This window comes from Ptychodera flava, chromosome 17, assembly GCF_041260155.1.
Source record: "Ptychodera flava strain L36383 chromosome 17, AS_Pfla_20210202, whole genome shotgun sequence".
Classification (NCBI taxonomy): domain Eukaryota; kingdom Metazoa; phylum Hemichordata; class Enteropneusta; family Ptychoderidae; genus Ptychodera; species Ptychodera flava.
In genome coordinates, this window is record NC_091944.1 from 31681013 (window position 1) to 31699981 (window position 18969).

An 18969-nucleotide genomic window follows, 5' to 3' on the forward strand; every position below is an offset into this window, starting at 1 on the left:
ATTAATATTTACATGCAACACGAACTGCTTCAGACACAGAAATGGGTCAAGAGTTCAAAGCAAAAGAAAAAGTAACAATTTTTTTTTGTAAATTTACATAAAAACAATAGCGCTGGCTTTTTTGGCGTAGTACACTAAAAATAGATTTATCTCATTCACTGTCAGTCCGGTGTGCGCCAACCGTCGTAACATTCAGACAGAGGAGGCGGTGCAGTGGGGTTACAGGTTCTATTTTTGATGGATATTTTGGATGGATAATTTGTGCCAGAAAACGTTCAGTTTTGAAATAATCCAGACATGGATTACGGCGACTGTATGAACAGTTGTAATATGGGAGCAGAGTGTGTTGCCCGATTCAGCGAGAGCTGGACGCTGACACAACGATTTTCGTCGCAGTCGCCAGGAATGATCGCATTGTTATTTTGAACTTCTTCAAGTTCTTGGGCTACATCGTTAGAACACCCTGGTCTGTTACAGCCCAAACTCTAGGAAGGAATATCTGACGTACCGTTACTGTGAGGAAGTTTCAATTTGTTTGTGTTTTAAAGAGTGGTATGTCGCGTCTCGACTCCTGCTCCTGAATCGATCAAGCAAACTACACAGTGCGCTGTTACCCTATACAATTTTGTACATCATCATACCAAAATAAATGTGTTGCTTCGGAGATTTCTTTCATCATAGACCGCTTATTTTCACCAAAAGGTGAGTTACAGAACCATACTTTATCTCTGTATCGAAATTCAAACTCGGTCTTTGAAACAAAGCGGACTGTTTCGGATTAAGTTCAGAGCCACATCGTTCAAATATACACCGACCGGGCAATTTTCAAAAATGCTGGTTTAGGGGCCCGTTTTACCACCGCTATCAGTGCTAAAACAATATTTTAGCATCGCTCTCGTCCAATCAGAATGGCGCATGGTAGCATGATATAATATAATTTAATATTGTCAATGGAGTGACTTCCAATTGTTGTCCGTGCAGCGCAGAATTATGCATCATACTGTTCGGAGAGAGGGGGATATCATTAACCCAAGGGGTAATGCTTGTCGGAAAAGTGACACTAAGCAGTTTAAGCGATACCAGCAGGCCTAGACATTTTATTTTTGTGCGAACTTTATGGATACAAGTTCAATCGGTTCAATTTAATTTTGTTTTTAGTTTTCTTCCATCAAAACTCGCGACTATGGAAAAGATTTCCAATAAATTAACAATCTCTCTCTCTCTCTCTCTCTCTCTCTCTCTCTCTGCAGTGAAATTTCTTTTCTGCGACCACCGAACCTCGTAAGCGTCATATTGGCATTGCTGAATAAACATTTTTTGCATCTCGCATGTTTCGCCCTGCCACAATCTCCGGACAGAGATTGTAGCGGCGTGAAAAAGTATAACCAAGCTAGGGAGTCTCAGCAGTAGTCACACTAATCTCTGCCACATGCGACGGTTTTCACCAACTTTTTGGGTATTGCGCGTTTTCCATGATATAGCCAACATTTTCTGTCTTTTTTATATATAATACTTCGAACCAAAAAAAATTAGATAAATGAATAGTTTCAATATCGATCCTCGATTCCGTGAACACTTGCAAAACATAGACCTTGCTCTAGGTTACAGGGATGTAAATTGATGATTCAAAATGTATGCCCCAACGGCTTTCAGCTTTGCAGACGCGATTGCCGAAGTTTTAGCAGATTATTTATTATTTTCATTTGTGTATAATGTATTATTTTTGCCAGTGTGCGACAAGTGCGATCTCTAGCTGGATTGCTCCTACCCGGTTACTATTTCCGCCACGTTTATTTAGCCAGTTGGGCGCGCGCAGGACTGAAAGAAGTCCAAGTTTGGAATATTTATATTTGCCTGCAGCAGAGATTGGTGGGGGCGCGCGGTCAACGACTCGCGGAGACCCTCTAGCTTGGTTCGAATTATCCATGCCGCGCTGCTGCCCCACTGCCCTGTTACAACCGATAACGTAGTAACTAACCGATAACGTATCAAACCCGATAACGTAGTAAAAATTTACCGATAACGTAGTAAATCAACCGATAACGTAGTAACGAACCGATAACGTAGTAATTTTTTCTAACCGATAACGTAGTAAAAATTTACCGATAACGTAGTAATTTTTCCTAACCGATAACGTATCAACAAATTTACCGATAACGTATCAAATCAACTGATAATGTATTGGATCAAGTGATTCATGGGAATAGATTCATAGGGATAGATCTATCCTCGATCAATCGATCAATCTATTGATAAATCGATAGATCGACCGATTGATCGATCGATGCACTGATCTATCATTCGATCCATATTCGATCCATCTTAGAGGGAGTATTACTTCCTGTTAGTTACTTCCTGTTTCTAATTTCCTGTGTCATAGAGTGTATTTACTTCCTGGTCAAAGAGAGTATTTACTTCCTGTGTCATAGTGTGAACGTAGCTTAGTTCTCACTTCCTGTATCCTTTTGTTTTGATTTGTTTTCAGTTAATCGTTCCCAAACGTTCCCAAACGTTCTCAACGTTTGTAGTACAACATTCTACTCAGAGAATTTGTTGTTCTCAGTCTGGAAGACATGCCTATATTCGAATAAACCACGTGAAACTTAGATCGGATATTTGCTTCGTCTTATTTAAGAGGGAACGCATTACGGAATATCAGTTGTAGACGACTATTGCATAGTAGTTGCAGACAAATAATTTTGAGTCTTAAGGAATTTGTTTGCGCGCTACATTTCTCATTAACGATTTTGTATCGGACTTGTGATATTCACCTAAGTCAAACCATGGAAGACGAAGAAAAGAATCAAGAACTTCGTCACCGGAAAAGGAATTGCAAGAACCCAGGCGTAGCGGCCGTGACAGAACACTGTCCGAAAAAGGACTTAAATATGAGTTATCTACTAAAGGTGGCTTCTTAGAGAAAACAGCGAGTTCACTAACCCAAAAGTCCAAGAAAATACAAGACCTCATCGCTGATAAGGCAGACCTATTCACAATCAAACTGAAGTTTGAAGTGTGGAAGGAGCTGCATCAAGTCTTTGCAGACACGTGCTATGAATACGAAAGTTTACTCCCAAAGGATCAGGTGCCAGACGAACGCCTTCGTTGGCTGGCCGATGTCGAAGACGTTTTTGGGACCTTCTTTAAAGACACCACTGCATGGGTGAGCAAACAGGAAGCGAAACCAACACCAATTGTGAACCCCACACCAATTCATCCACAAGAGGATGTAGGACCAGAAGATAGTGTCTCTCAAGTCGGCACACCGAAGCCGTCTGTAGTTGGCAGCCAGAGTGGGGTCAGCCATCATACAAGCCACAGTGCACTCTCAGCCACCAAACTAGCAGATGAAAGGGAAAAGGCTGAACTGTTGGCAAGGTCAGCTAAGCTCAAGAAGAAGCAAGAGATTGAGCGTGCTAAGTATAAGCTTCAACTCCAAGAACACCGGGAGAGGCAAGAAATGGAGCGGGCCATGGCAAGACATGAGCTTCAACTCAAGGAGGAGCAACATGAACTTGACACAAAGATTGCCGTAGCCGATGCTAGAGCTAGATCTCTGAATAAGTTTTTTGGTGACGAATTCGAGACGATATCGCCATCAATATTAAGACTGAACCACTGGAGGACAAATCCATTGTGTCCAGAACAAAACCACGAAAGACCACAACACCAGTACGAGTGTATAAGAAGGAAACTCCTACAATAGAAAGGGAGAATGACAGTGAGGCGGATGATTAGAAGAAGAAGTCAGTGTAGCAGCTTCCAGAATTTTCCCATCAGAAGTAGTGGCAGTAGCATGAGTATGACGACACGTGACTCTGCACAATGGGCCATGATCAGAGCAATAAAGAAAATGTCCACAGTGATAAAGAAGTTTGACGGTAACATCATGGAGTACAGATCATTCATAGATGAGTTTGAGACCAAACTAGTACCGACTGCTGAAGATGATAAAGATAAACTCACTCTGCTGAGACAGTTCACGGAAGGCACAGCCCATGAAATAGTTCAAGGGTATGCGGGTATAGATGCAAGTGAAGCATATCAAGGTGCCATGGAGGAGCTGGAAGAGCGCTATGGTGATCCACACAAGATAGCCAACGCCTACCTGAGGAAGGTTTTGGACTGGCCTCCAATCAAGCCAGATAATGTTGCCTCATTAGACAAGTTCGCCATCTTCTTAAATCGATGTAAGACAGCAACCCGATGCGTTGATGGCCTAGAAATACTAGAACATTCAGAAAATATGAAACGGATCGTCAAGAAGCTTCCTTACTTTATTCAAGATTCTTGGAGTAAACGCACAGCGAAGATACGCAAAGCCAAGAAAAGAGTAAGATTTGAAGACCTCGTCGATCTGGTGAAGTCCGAAGCAAGCAGACTGTCATGCCCGGACTACAGTAGACAAGCAATGGCTAGTCTCGACAATCCAGTGAAAAAGAAGAGAGGTACAGACAAAGTGGAACAATCTTTCGCCACTAGCGTTACAAGCGCAGACAAGAAGACGAACCAAGGGAGCAAGAAGAGCAACACTTCAACCTCCAAACCAAACAAGGCTCAACAGAAACCATGCCTGCACTGCCAAGATAACAATCATTCTTTCGACAGTTGCGAACAATTGATTGCAGCCAGTCAAGAAGATACTGTTAACTTTCTGAGAAACCAAGGTGTATGTTTTGGCTGTCTGAAACCTGGTCATCGGAGTAAGCAATGCAAGCAGAAAGCTAAATGCTCCAAATGCCAAGGAAAACACCCAACAGTGCTACATCAGGATTGTCGACCGACAACTGATAAAGATGAGAATTCAAAGAGACCAGTACAGACGGAGAGTGTCACAGTACACTGCACCATGGCAGAGGTGGACCAAGTACAGTCCTTTATGGGGACCGGTGGTCAAGACGATGACACTGGTGATGATGATGATAACTGCAAGGTCCTGCTGACTATTATCCCTGTCAAGGTGAAGTTGAAAGGCTCAAATAGAATGGTACAGACTTATGCCTTTCTGGACACAGGTAGTGTCATATCATTCTGCACAGAAGCGTTACAGAGAAAAGTGGGAGCCACAGGCAGAAAGACAAAGCTGACGGTAAATACAGTGAATGGCTTAGGCAGCCACACCTGCGACAAAGTCACGGGCATAGAAGTTTACAACCTAGACTGTTCAGAGCCACAGGTAGAGCTGAAAACAGTATACACTAAACCAGAGATAGGCGTCTCTGAAGACTACATTCCCCATCAAGAGGATCTCATGAGATGGCCGCATTTGAAGAATATAAGGCTTCCAAGAATAGATGCCGAAATAGGACTGATGATAGGTACCAGAGAAACAGCAGTATTTACCCCTCTGGAAACAATACGTGGTCCAGACTCAACCCCTCACGCATGCAGAACACGCGTAGGATGGATCCCCTGGCACGTAGTCAGATTGAACGAACAAGGGCAACATCCTCCCAGCTACAGAACAGAAGTTGTGGCCGTAGAGGATATGGAAGAACTGGATAAACTAGACAGGTTAGTGCTACATATCATTGACCTTGATTTTCCTGAGCGCATGATAGATGACAAAAGGGAACACTCCCAAGAAGACAAGAAGTTCATGCAGAAGGTAAACGAAACCAAGGAGCTAGTAGACGAACACTACAAAATTGGACTTCCATTCAAAAATGAAAGAGTTCGACTACCGGACAATCAGCACAACAACGATTACAACGATTTAAAGGCCTGGAAAGAAAGTTGAGAAACAACCCAAAGTTCCATGCCGACTACCAGAAGTTCATGGCAGACATAATTGAGAAGGGATACGCAATACAAGTCCCTAACGACGAGTTAGATCGAGACGACGGAAAGGTATGGTATATACCCCACCATGGAGTATATCATCCGAAGAAACCAGAGAAGATCCGCGTTGTCTTTGACTGTTCAGCAAAGTTCCAAGGTGTGTCGTTGAACAACCTATTACTACAAGGGCCGGATCTGACAAATAATCTACTAGGAGTGTTATTACGATTTCGACAGGAACCAATCGCTTTAATGGCAGACATAGAGGCTATGTTCCACCAGGTAAAGGTTAGAGAAGAGGACAGTGACTGTCTACGCTTCTATTGGTGGCCAGATGGAAACATAGAAAGCCCTCCAAGAGTCTATAAAATGATGGTTCACCTGTTCGGTGCAGTATCATCCCGAGCTGCGCGAACACAGCACTACACAAGATGGCCGACGACAACAGCCACCTATTCAACAAGGAAGTTGTCAAAACAATAAAGAGAGACTTCTGCGTAGATGATTGCCTCAAGTCGGTAGAAAGTACGAAGAAGGCAATCGAGTTGACACAAGATCTGACTGCTGCTTGCAAGAAAGGCGGTTTCCGTCTAACAAAGTGGGTGAGCAACAGCCGTGAAGTATTGGAGACTATACCAAAAGAAGAAAGAGCTAAGGAAATCAAAGACCTGAAGCTGGAATACGACTGCCTACCAGTAGAGCGTGCCCTAGGTACTTCATGGTCGGTCGAGTCAGACACCATAGGATTCCAGATCAACATTGAAAGCCGGCCTCCAACGAGAAGAGGCATACTATCAATTATCAGCTCAGTATACGATCCCATTGGACTCGCAGCTCCGTTCATCCTACCTGCAAGACTTGTGTCGTAGAGGTATTGGTTGGGATGCAAAGATCAAAGAAGACGATCGGAAGAAATGGCTAAGATGGCTATCAGATCTTCCAAAACTAGAAAACGTATCAACTCAGAGGTGCTACAAACCAGTAGACTTTGGCGAAGTCAAGGTACGTGAAATACATCACTTTTCTGATGCCAGTGAATATGGATACGGTGTCGCATCGTATATTAGACTCATAAACGAAAACGGAAGAATTCACTGCGCCTTCCTTATGGGAAAAGCAAGGGTTGCACCACTGAAGAAAATTACCATCCCACGCCTGGAGCTGACAGCAGCTACAGTGGCCGTGAGAATGAACAGAATGTTGGAGGAAGAACTCGACATTAAGAACGACAAGGTATACTTCTGGACAGACAGCACATCAGTGATTAAGTACTGCGCCAATGAAACATCCCGATTCCACACCTTCGTAGCCAACCGGATCAACATTATACGTGAAGGTTCGGATAGTAAACAGTGGAAGTACGTTGACACAAAGTCCAACCCAGCAGACGACGCATCTAGGGGACTAACGGTAGACAAGTTCCTGCAAAACAAAAGATGGCTGCGAGGACCAGATTTCCTGTGGAAACGAGAAAGTGAATGGCCTACACAACAGGACATCTCCAGAGCGCTAGGTAATAAAGACCCAGAAGTCAAGCGGGAAGCATCCGTGTACAGCACTGTACTAGTAGAGCAAGAGTTTGGGGTAGAGAAGATCTTACTACGCTACTCCAGCATGATGAAACTAAGGAAAATAGTCGGATGGTTCCTGTTAGCGAAGAAAAACCTCCAAGATAATGCCGCAAAAGAAAGGAAGACGATGAAGACACCAACGCAGATACTAGCCAGAAGAGTTGTGAAACAACAATCCCACCTGTTTCATTAGAGAATCTGCAAAGGGCAGAAGATGCAATCATGAAGTATGTGCAGCGAAAGCACTTTCCAGATGAAATGGCACTCCTTCAACGAAAGAAGCAAGTCAGGAGATACAGCCCATTATATAAGCTGGACCCAATTTTGGATAAAGGAATAATACGAGTTGGCGGACGCCTGGAACGTGCCTCAGTGTCACCAGACAGCAAGCACCCGATAGTGCTGCCTAAAGACTCACCACTGTCAACAATCATACCCCAAGAAACCCACAAAGAAGTCGGACATCTTGGAAGGAACTCGATGCTGGCAAAGCTAAGAGAGAAATATTGGATTCTACGGGCGCCTACAGCAATCCGCAACCTCGTAACCAAATGTGTCATCTGTAGAAAATATAGAGCGAAAGTTTGTGAGCAGAAGATGTCAGACCTACCTAAGGACCGCATCACCCCCGAAGAGCCACCATTCACTCGCACAGGTGTAGATTACTTCGGACCAATGGAGGTCAAACGTGGCCGTGTCACTGAGAAGAGGTATGGAGTGATCTTCACATGTATGGCAACTCGTGCGGTACACTTAGAAGTAGCCTGCTCATTAGATACAGATTCGTGCATCAACGCCATCAGAAGATTTATAGCACGAAGAGGACAAGTTAAGTCCATCAGATCAGACAACGGGACTAACTTCATCGCAGCCGACAAAGAGCTGAAGGAAAGTATCAGGAGATGGAACCAAGAGAAGATAGCTGAGATGCTCCACCAACAAGACATCAAATGGGAATTCAACCCCCCAGCAGGTTCCCACTTTGGAGGAGTATGGGAGCGTCACATCAGAACCATAAGGAAAATCATCTTTTCCTTGCTCAAAGAACAACCACTTCGCATGTCAGATGAAGCACTCCGAACGCTGTTCTGCGAAGTGGAAGCCATAATTAACAGCCGACCAATCACCAGGCTGTCAGAAGATCCGAACGATCTAGAGGCATTAACACCCAACCACCTGTTAATGCTGAAACCAAAACAGGCCCTGCCACCCGGCTTGTTTCAGAAGAATGACAACTACGTACGCCGTCGATGGAGACAAGTGCAGTACCTGACAGATATATTCTGGAAGAGATGGATGAAAGAATATCTCCCATTGCTACAAGAGAGACAGAAGTGGCTCGAGATCAGAAGAAACCTCAACGTTGGAGACGTGGTGTTGATCGTCGACAACACAGCACCGAGGAACTCCTGGTCCATGGGCAGAATCACCGAAGTGATGAAAGACAAGAAGGGACTCGTCAGGTTTGCAGAAGTCAAGACCAGAGCGACTACTCTACGACGTCCAGTGGATAAGTTGTGTGTGCTCCTGGAGGCGACGCCATTGAAGATTCGTCTGAAGGACACAAGAACAGCTAAGAACTTTAATCTTTTTTATTAGTGATATATGAACAGTATATTATTCATGTTTGTTTAGTTAGATTGAATTTTGACCAGTTTAGAATATTGGATTTATAATTGTTCCGAGTCACATCTACACAATTAGGGGACCGGAATGTTACGGTCAAAATCAACATCCCCTTATTTGGCCATAGTTCAAATTCAAAGTCATGAGTCACCATCAACTTCCATCCTTTAAATGTTTATCTTTTGTATTACGCACTGCGCACATGCAGCCATTCCAAGCGTGCTTCTAGTCACTTTAAGTGAGACCTTCAGAGAGTGGACATGTCTCTGAAAGTGACCGGCTATAGTTCTCGCCAAGATTGCTTGTAAAGACCTTTTTGATGAAACAGCTTTGAACCTGTTGATGCGATAGTCTTATACAACCCTACACAAAATCGGTAAGCAATTCAGTTGATTCTTTTGTGACTTTAAAGCAGACATTCTTGAAGGAACATTGAATAGCCTTATTCCATTGTGAGACTCTAAGAGCACGTGTGCCTAACAAAAGGCCAAGGACCTTATTGAAGTATGTGAACAATGAATGCTATAATGGACACATTCAACGACTCTGATTACATTTATAGGACAACCTTTTTGAGACCTTTTACGTAAAGTAGTCTAGTGATTGTATTCTTATGCATCTTTGAGTTAGTAATTGTTTCAAAGCAGCTAATTGTTCATTAAGTCAGGGCTGATTTTATGCAAATGAGATCTTGTCAACGAAAGTAAACGTTCAGTCACCGTTAGAGGGCGTTTACTGAGGTGGGTCATGTGACCACCCCACCTATTATGACCTTCGACCCCTGAGTCATCTTAGAGGGAGTATTACTTCCTGTTAGTTACTTCCTGTTTCTAATTTCCTGTGTCATAGAGTGTATTTACTTCCTGGTCAAAGAGAGTATTTACTTCCTGTGTCATAGTGTGAACGTAGCTTAGTTCTCACTTCCTGTATCCTTTTGTTTGATTTGTTTTCAGTTAATCGTTCCCAAACGTTCCCAAACGTTCTCAACGTTTGTAGTACAACATTCTACTCAGAGAATTTGTTGTTCTCAGTCTGGAAGACATGCCTATATTCGAATAAACCACGTGAAACTTAGATCGGATATTTGCTTCGTCTTATTTAAGAGGGAACGCATTACGGAATATCAGTTGTAGACGACTATTGCATAGTAGTTGCAGACAAATAATTTTGAGTCTTAAGGAATTTGTTTGCGCGCTACAATTATATCAAAATGACAATAAGTCTTTACAATGTAACTCTCATTCTGGGACTGAATTATAGGTATATCAATTGAATTCCTTATAATCAAAATTCATTAATTTTGCAAGTTACTCCTGTAAACAAGCCAAGTCAATAGATTTTGTATACAACATATAACTTTTTCTTTCCTTTCAATCCTTTTTGTCGTGATTCACGTCGTCACATCTTATTTGAAGAAGGAATACGAAGACATCGCAAAATAAAAAAAGCTTGTTTCTCATCCTCGCGCGAGTCAATTGAGACCCGCCGCGTCAACTTTTTCCTGGTCATTGGAAAAAATGAAAAAAAAACAACAAAAATACACGACGATATTGCATAATACAGTGCTTATAAAAGATAACTGTAAACAAAATAACTGACACTAACATTTCATTCAGAACTATACACATGTCACTGTTATATTAAGTTGACAAAACTGCATTGCTCAACTAAAAGTCAAACCGCAGAACTGTTGCTGTACAAAAATACTAAAGCAACACTGCTGTGCATTTATTCCTTCGTGCATTCCTTTGTCGTTTTCATGTTTTTGCGTTCTTGAAGGTTAAAAATTAAAAAAATTGAGAAGAAAAAGAAACCGCGTCACCGCATCATTTCTGCAATATGTCCAGGATGAGAAACAAACTTTTTATTTTTCTTGGCCTTACCAGAGTTACTAAAAATATTAGGTTCCTGCATATTAATCACTGATATGCTTACCTTTTTCAAATACACCGATGGAGATTTTCAATAACATGAAAAGTCGTCAATTGTACTAATAAATCATTAATATTCTTTGGTTAATCACTAATACGCAGTTACTTCTATCGGTGACGTATCCAATATGTGTGCAAAATTTGCGATGTTGGCTGTCGGTGATTGCGGTATTGCAATTGGTCTGCTAGAGCCAAAAAACAGTCCCGAAGGAAAAAGAGTCTTCCGTTTTGTAGCTGGTCCGATTACTTTGCTAAAAAATGTTTTGTGATAATCCCATTTATATGCGAAGCAGAGTATTCCCACGATTTGCCTGTATAACTTTTGTTGCAGTACGAACGACTAACGTGATCTAAATGTTGCTACACTTCTTGAATGGGGTTGGAAAGTTGCTTCTAATCTTGTTATTACAACCAACAATACTTTCTGTCTGAATACATACACGTAATACTTTCTTTCTCGGTAGGGTTCTTTGTGTAAACCAACAGCCGCTCATTCCCCTGCCTTTGTTTCATCAGTACTTGTACGATCTCTTTGAATTTTACCCAACTTCAATTAAACTGTATAGCTACTATAGCAAGACTAGAAACAACTTCCCAAACCAATTTCTGTAGTTTAACAACATTTAGATAAACTTAGTCGTTCGTACTACTATGAAAACAGTCGAAGCACGATTGATTTGCTGCAGAAATTTGTAACAAAACGGAAAAAATAAATTGTAGAAAACAAAATTGAGTACGAGACAATGTGATAACAAATCGATCTATAGATCTATCTATATATCTATTGACCAATTTATCTAATCGATTGATCAATCTATTGATTAATTGATCTATCTTTCTATCGAATTTATAGATTATTTGTTCTATCGATCGACCTGCCAATAAATTTATGTATCGATCGATTGATCGATCGATCACCCGACCATCTATCAAATATTGATAGATAGATAGATCGATCTATCGATTGAGTGATCGATTTAACTATCGATACATCGATCGACCTATTTATCTTTCTATCTATCTAACTATCTATCTGTCTGTCTATCTATCTATCTATCTATCTATCTATATATATATCTATCTAATATCTATCTATCTAAGTATGAATCGATCGTTCTATCGCTCCCCATGACTCGCTTAATCAGATATTATCAGTTACTTGATATGTTATTGGTTGTTTTGATACGGTAATGGTTAACTTTTCTACGGAATTGCTTGATTTAATCGTTATTGGTTCATTGATACGTTATCGGTAAATTTGTTGATACGTTATCGGTTAGGAAAAATTACTACGTTATCGGTAAATTTTTACTACGTTATCGGTTAGAAAAATTTACTACGTTATCGGTTCGTTACTACGTTATCGGTTGATTTACTACGTTATCGGTAAATTTTTACTACGTTATCGGGTTTGATACGTTATCGGTTAGTTACTACGTTATCGGTTGTAACATGCCCTTCAATCTCTGTGTGGAGATTGGCCCTGCCAGTGTAGTCTGGCAGAGACCCTGCGATTCGCGTTCTCCACTGTTGGAACACGCGCAATTCACGCGCACGCCCTTCAGAGATTATGCGCAATTGAGTCCATGTGCTCGTGCTATTGTGTCGTTGAGCTTTAAAATGACGGAATGTTGAAAGAAACTGGAATTACTACAGAGAATACTTTTCGGGTATCACATGTGAGTGTCTAAGGTACCAAGTAGGACGTTTAAGAAATCCTTCAAGAAAGTTCACGCCGCCTGTGGCCATTTTGTGGAGTATAAGCTTATAAGCTTAGATAACTGCAGCGTATTTCTACTGTACATATTGCCGGATCATAAGCGATAGAATTTTGCGTTTCACTTCGTTTAATCATTCAGATGGAAATGCCGCCCTTCTCCAAACTTGGCAAAAATCAGGGTGACAGACTTTGGAATGCTAACTCTTGTATAACGCCAAAACGATTAGTTTATTGCGCTCGTATTTCTGGACACGTTTAGTCTCACTGTTCACCTCCGGTTGGTTAGCAACCGCAGTTTAATTGACAGCCGATTCTTTATATTTAGGGTAAATTGTTGCAATAAGTGTTTCCTACGACGTTCGCACAAGTTAGAAATAGGGCAAAATTCATTAAGAGTTAAGTTCGAGTTGGTGGTTAGTTTAATTCTATTTAGATTCCTATACTATGTCAAGTAGGGCAGGATTAAACGTGAAACATTTAACTTGTAATATTCCCCCCTTGTCTTGGCCTGATGAGTTTAAAAAAGTGTTTAAAGGTATACAGACATCATGTTCAAATTTAGCCGTTGCTACCATGGAAAGGGAGCTAGCTAATCATAAAGTTTATGGGGTCACGCCAGGTCACACAAAAAATAATGCACCACTACATGTTCATAATTTTAATATGGTTAAACAATCAGAAATAATTTGTCTTCATTATTCTTCCTGGAATGAGCCAAAAAAATCAAAATAAATTATTTTAAAATGAATATTAATACGCCATTAATTTTAAATCCATAAAATAAATAAGTACCGGTGAATCATGTTTCAAATTAAAAAACTGTGCGCTACTGTTACTGCTTGTGATAAATAATGGTACATCGGGTGCTAAGGGGAATCGGGTTCACAAAATTAATTTGAATACTAGTAGAATTAATTTTAGCACATAAAATTAATTCGATGAATGCATAATGAGTTAGTAATATATTATATTACACTTAATTGGGATTACTGCATGAAACAAAATAAAATATGCTTGAAAAATTATTACTGGTCTATATAAAATTAATTCTAACACACTAAAATTAACGGAAAACATAATTTTGACCAGAATGGCCCCAATTATCTTTATTATTATACACCTGCGTCTGCAATCTATGGAGTTTCTTGGTACAGTAAATTGCAGTATCAGAGGACGCAGAGTCCAATAACTTTGACGCGGAGTACAATAACTTTTGGTGTTATTAGACGCTATTTGACCTTTGACCTCAAAACACCATTACGTCAATGCAGAGAAAAAGGAGAGATGATTTTAAGTTTTTAAAAAAACAAATACTTCTAAACATTCGGTACTTCACAGCGTTAGTAGTGGTGAATGAAAACCCTGTGAATCTGGGTGAAATTATGCTGCCGACCTACAATTTCTAACACATGCACTGCGCTGCGCGGGTTTGAAAATTCGTTCTGTGCGCTCAGCGGACGCGGTGAACGCGTTCTCAGTTGCTCGCGATCGCTCAGTGCAGTGCGGGACGGGCATCCCCCAAAAAGCTTTAATTTTGACTTTTTCGGGGTAAAATTGGAATAAAAAGGTGTATAATAATGAGGTTATTCCCAAAATACCGGGATTTATGTCCGAGTACATCGTACACTTCAGTATTGTCCTCGACGCTGTGTGTCTTGGACAATACCTCCGCTGCACGATGTACTCGGACATGAATCCCGGTATTTTGGGAATAACCTTATATTATTCTTCCTAGAATGAAGGCACAGAAATTAAAATTATTATTATTATTATACAACACATTTTAAGAGTTGTTACTTAGGAATCAATAGAATAAATAAAAAACAGTGAATTATGTTTTAAATAAAAGCAACTGTGGTTACCAAAATGGTTACCGTGGCAACATAAAACAAAATGAACATGGAGTTCATGCTGTGATAAATACACTTAGGAGAGCATTTGCAAAGTAACTGGGATTACTTTTAATGGAATTTGGAAAAAAATGAAATTTTAAAACGCAAATAGGTTACTATGGAAACACAGAGCAGTAAAAATGGATATCATATTTTGTCTTTCTAACGCAAAATAACCCTTTGGTATAATATTTCTGTTGATTACTGGATTTTTACACTGGATATCTAGTTTCTAACCCAAAATATCCCTCTGATATAACATTCTGTTGATTACTGGATTTTAGGTGGAATCTTTGAAAAACTGGTACGGTAATTTTTACTCCTGAATGGTTTCCATGGAAAAACCTCACATTAAAATTCGTGTGATTTTTTGGTGTGCTAACCAGAAAAACCCTTATGATCAATTTTTTACAACAATCATTAATATTTAATATGAATTAGGGAAAAAGTAACATTTTCAATCCCAAAATAGTTACCATTGCAACTTAAAACATTAAAATAAGGCTGGTATTTGTGTTCTCTGACCCGAACTCCACTAGATAATTTTCATAATAATCAAAGTAACTTTTCATGGGATATTAGAAAAACTAAAATTACAACCCCTAAAATTGTAGCCATGGAAACATGGGTCAGTGTAATCAATATCATATTTGGTTTTTTCGACCCAAAATACCCTTATGATGAAATTTGCACGGAAATTTAACTATTACTATTCGCGTTATTATTTCTAAATGATACTTATATTAATTATTATTGTACTTTGGCCTCAGCCCAAGTACATTTGTTTTCATTCCGTGGGAAAAAACTCTGTAAGGTATAACCATTCCTGGCTGAGACCAGGGAGGGCAAAATGTCTTGGCTTCATCTTTCTTGGCATAATAAATGGCGTAATGATGTTAACTGAATTGAAGTGCTGCTCTCAGCCAGTCTTGAATAAGTGAGATGTGAATATTAATGCTTCTCTATCTGAGTTTTTGCCACAAAATCTTCTGAATATAATCAAAATGTGCATCGAAATGCAACAATTAATGCACCCTCCGTTTCCTAGGCGATGGCACAACCCTTGCTACACCCACTGGACGAGCCAAAGTGGGAGGGGTAATTTCAGTTGGTCGAACAAGAGGGCTCGAGACCAGAATTTAACATTTAAACTTGAAACATGTTTAATCGCTGACAAGATGTGGACTAGTGTTAATCGAAGTAAAATTGTGAAAAGGAAAGGTTTTATATCCCGGACACAATGAAAAACATTACGACTGGAAACTGTACCCCCAGTTGAGAATAGTAATGCCCACAGCGATGGAGAACACTTATCCTTGAGCTGAGAAAACCAGACCATCATTTCGAAATAGAGCTGCAGATGCGAGAAGCTCGTTCAAAATAGCTAGGTACACCCCATAAAGGGGTGGTTTCGAGTTTTGAGGGCAAATTTCGCCTCCTTCATATAGAAATCGTACGTTTGTTTTTCCAGGAGAACACACCATTTGACACAAAATTTGCATGTAAAGGGGTAGCCAGTAAGCACGTGGTCAAATCTGGCATAAGAAACAATATGAAATGTTGGGTAAAGCCAGTCCAAAATAAACTGATTTGAACTTTTGTGTTTTGTAATTTATACCACTGCAGTAACATTACCTTTTTTGACAACATCACACAATGTAATACGTTTTGAAACTGAATACTCCGACGTATTCTGTGTCTCCTTTGCTAAAAAATACGGTATGCCGATTACAATGTAAGGAGATGATGACGTCAAGACAGATTTGTAGTGTGTTTGGTCCTGGATGGTGCACGAAGTTTTGTCAAGGTAGCTTGAATATTTATTTCCTAAATGGGAGAGATTAGGGTCGATCTAAACGAAGGCCGGAGAATGTTATGATCCTCTAAGCGAGCTGAACTCTAACGCGAATGGTTGGATAATTTGGAGGATGTCTAGAATGATCTCGTCTCATTAAGATTATTTGGCGGTCAGTATTGAATTTCAACTGCGTCACAAGTTTGCGAAATGAGTATTCCGTCGAACGGTCAACGAACGATATTTAAGAAATCTGGAGACATGGCACATCGCATTTTTATTTTAATATTTTATATTTCACAAAAGATGTAAGAAGCAATGATTTTGTCGAAAATTCTGAAAAAAATATAGGAAGATTTGATCGCAAACACATTTTCACTTGGGGTCAACTAGCCCTGCGTACGATGCTGTGTGTTCCGCTACAGCTAATCGCCCCGCTCACCACAGCCCTGCAAAGACCCGTACGCGCACGTAGGGTCGGTGACTTCAAATCCATTTGGGACTTGACGTAAAAAGCCAAATTACTGCCGAAATTCAGCGTTCTTGGGCCCAAGTTGTATCCCAGCCTACCTCAGCTACTCGATCGCTTCCAAAAATGACAGTCTTTTATTCACTTCTCGTAAATAACCGTCGATGTCGGCAACTCTCTCGCTAGCCCTGCGTACGATGCTATGTGTTAGCTGTAGCTAGATAGCACATAGCATCGTACGCAGGGCTAGGGGTCAACATGGGGTCGCAGCCATGTTGCCTCAAAACTTATTTCTGTCTGCACTCAAAACTCAAAAATGTCGGATATGAACCTGAAAAATCGATGCAATTTTGTCAAACTTCGGCGAAATTTCAGCATATAGACAAAATTTCATCTAGGTAAGTTAAATTTACTGAAATTTGATCGACAAATAATCCTGAGCTTGAACGTGACAGCTCGCCTTCTCCGGGAAGTCAAGCATCCAGCTGCTCATACACAGTTGCCCATATGGGCAGGTTTATGATATTGTTTTCAAGCGACGGCGGCAGACCGTACGGGGCTCTGGATATGAACCTACTGCCGGTGTAGCTGTAATAACTGTTGCGTTGTTTTTAGTGCCCACGGACGAAGTCCTGGGGAGTTATAGGTTTGGTCATGTCAGTCCGTCCGTCCGTCCGTTCACGCAGATATCTCAGACATGCCCTGGTCAATTTCTTTCAAACTTTGCACAAGAATAGTACCCAACCCCATACAGATGCACGTCGATTTGTTTCACAATGCGATTGAATTTGGCCGTGTTAGAGGACTTTTTAGTTTACACCTCTATAGACTCCCATGTATATGGCAGTTCTCCATAGACTTTCATGTATAAGGCCAAGAAAAATAAAAATTTAGTTTCTCATCGTATTCATATTGCCTAAAGGATGCAGTGACACAGTTTTTTTGCCCCACGGATAAAGTCCAGGGGGCTTATAGATTGGGTCATATCCGTCCGTGAGTCCATCAGTGAGTCCATCAGTTCACGCAGATATCTCAGACATTTTGACAAAATATCATGTGACTTTGGTGACGTTTGACCTCAAATATACATTATTGTCCATAACTCAGTAACCACAAGTGCTAAACCTTTAATATTTGGTATGATGGGACTCCTTATGACGCCACATATTGTACCCCATTAATTATGCGCATATCTAATTTTGAGCGAGCCAATAGAGCTAGAGGTCTGATTTTTGGTATATAGGGATAAGTTAACAATATAATTTGTTTGACAAAACGTCACGTGACCTCAATGACCTTTGACATCAAATATACATATTTGTCCACAACTCAGTAACCACAAGTGCTACACCCTTCATATTTGGTATGATAGGACACCTTATGACACCATATATTGTACCTCATTAATTATGCGCATATCTTATTTTGAGCGAGCCAATAGAGCTAGAGGTCTGATTTTTGGTATATAGGAATAACTTAGCAATACAATTATTATGACAAAATGTGACGTGACCTCAATGACCTTTGACCTCAAATATATATATTTGTCCACAACTCAGTAACCACAAGAGCTAAGTGCTACATCCTTCATATTTGGTATGATAAGACACCTTACGACACCACATATTGTACCTTATTAATTATGCGCATATCTTATTTTGAGCGAGCCAATAGAACTAGAGGTCTGATTTTTGGTATATAGGAATAACTTAGCAATACAATTATTTTGACAAAATGTCACATGACCTCAATGACCTTTGACCTCAAATATATATATTTGTCCACAACTCAGTAACCACAAGTGCTACACCCTTCATATTTGGTATGATGGGACACCTTATGACACCACATATTGTACCTCATTAATTATTCGCATATCTAATTCTGAGCAAGCCAATAGAGCTGGATGTCCGATTTTGGTATATAGGGATAACTATAGGGTAGAAATCTAAATATGCCCATCTAAATATTAGACATCTACCATCGAGAACAAAAGAAATTTGCTGTAATTTGAATATTTAAGGAGTTTAAGTAATTTCACTATAAATAAAGAACCCCTGCCTCAAACTCCACAAAAGTTGCTATACATATTTTGCCGTTGTCATGCCATTGCTTCGTTTAATAACCAGTTAATCAAATGCCTAATTGACAGGAGGAAATTCAAGACCATATTTGAATAGTAGT

At 40.3% G+C, this 18969-nt stretch overlaps 4 protein-coding genes and 1 long non-coding RNA gene across 5 annotated transcripts; all 5 read left to right on the forward strand.

The window, feature by feature from the left end:
- The first annotated feature begins 3715 nt into the window (after positions 1-3715).
- On the forward strand, positions 3716-5740 carry LOC139116376 (uncharacterized). The gene has a single exon (XM_070679013.1). The coding sequence runs from the start codon at positions 3716-3718 to the stop codon at positions 5738-5740; it is 2025 nt and encodes a 674-aa protein (XP_070535114.1).
- A 472-nt stretch (positions 5741-6212) lies between these two features.
- Positions 6213-6650, forward strand: LOC139116377 (uncharacterized). The gene has a single exon (XM_070679014.1). The coding sequence runs from the start codon at positions 6213-6215 to the stop codon at positions 6648-6650; it is 438 nt and encodes a 145-aa protein (XP_070535115.1).
- A 238-nt stretch (positions 6651-6888) lies between these two features.
- On the forward strand, positions 6889-7545 carry LOC139116378 (uncharacterized). Its single transcript, XM_070679015.1, has one exon. The coding sequence runs from the start codon at positions 6889-6891 to the stop codon at positions 7543-7545; it is 657 nt and encodes a 218-aa protein (XP_070535116.1).
- Positions 7546-7610: 65 nt separating this feature from the next.
- LOC139116379 (uncharacterized) lies at positions 7611-8951 on the forward strand. The gene has a single exon (XM_070679016.1). The coding sequence runs from the start codon at positions 7611-7613 to the stop codon at positions 8949-8951; it is 1341 nt and encodes a 446-aa protein (XP_070535117.1).
- Positions 8952-9229: 278 nt separating this feature from the next.
- Positions 9230-10052, forward strand: LOC139116534 (uncharacterized). Its single transcript, XR_011548335.1, has 2 exons — positions 9230-9354; positions 9932-10052. It is a non-coding gene; the product is annotated as an uncharacterized lncRNA (long non-coding RNA).
- Positions 10053-18969: the final 8917 nt, after the last annotated feature.

Coding starts and splice junctions, on each gene's coding strand:
- LOC139116376 (XM_070679013.1), top strand. CDS start 3,716: ATGACAGTGAGGCGGATGATTAGAAGAAGAAGTCAGTGTAGCAGCTTC.
- LOC139116377 (XM_070679014.1), top strand. CDS start 6,213: ATGGCCGACGACAACAGCCACCTATTCAACAAGGAAGTTGTCAAAACA.
- LOC139116378 (XM_070679015.1), top strand. CDS start 6,889: ATGGGAAAAGCAAGGGTTGCACCACTGAAGAAAATTACCATCCCACGC.
- LOC139116379 (XM_070679016.1), top strand. CDS start 7,611: ATGGCACTCCTTCAACGAAAGAAGCAAGTCAGGAGATACAGCCCATTA.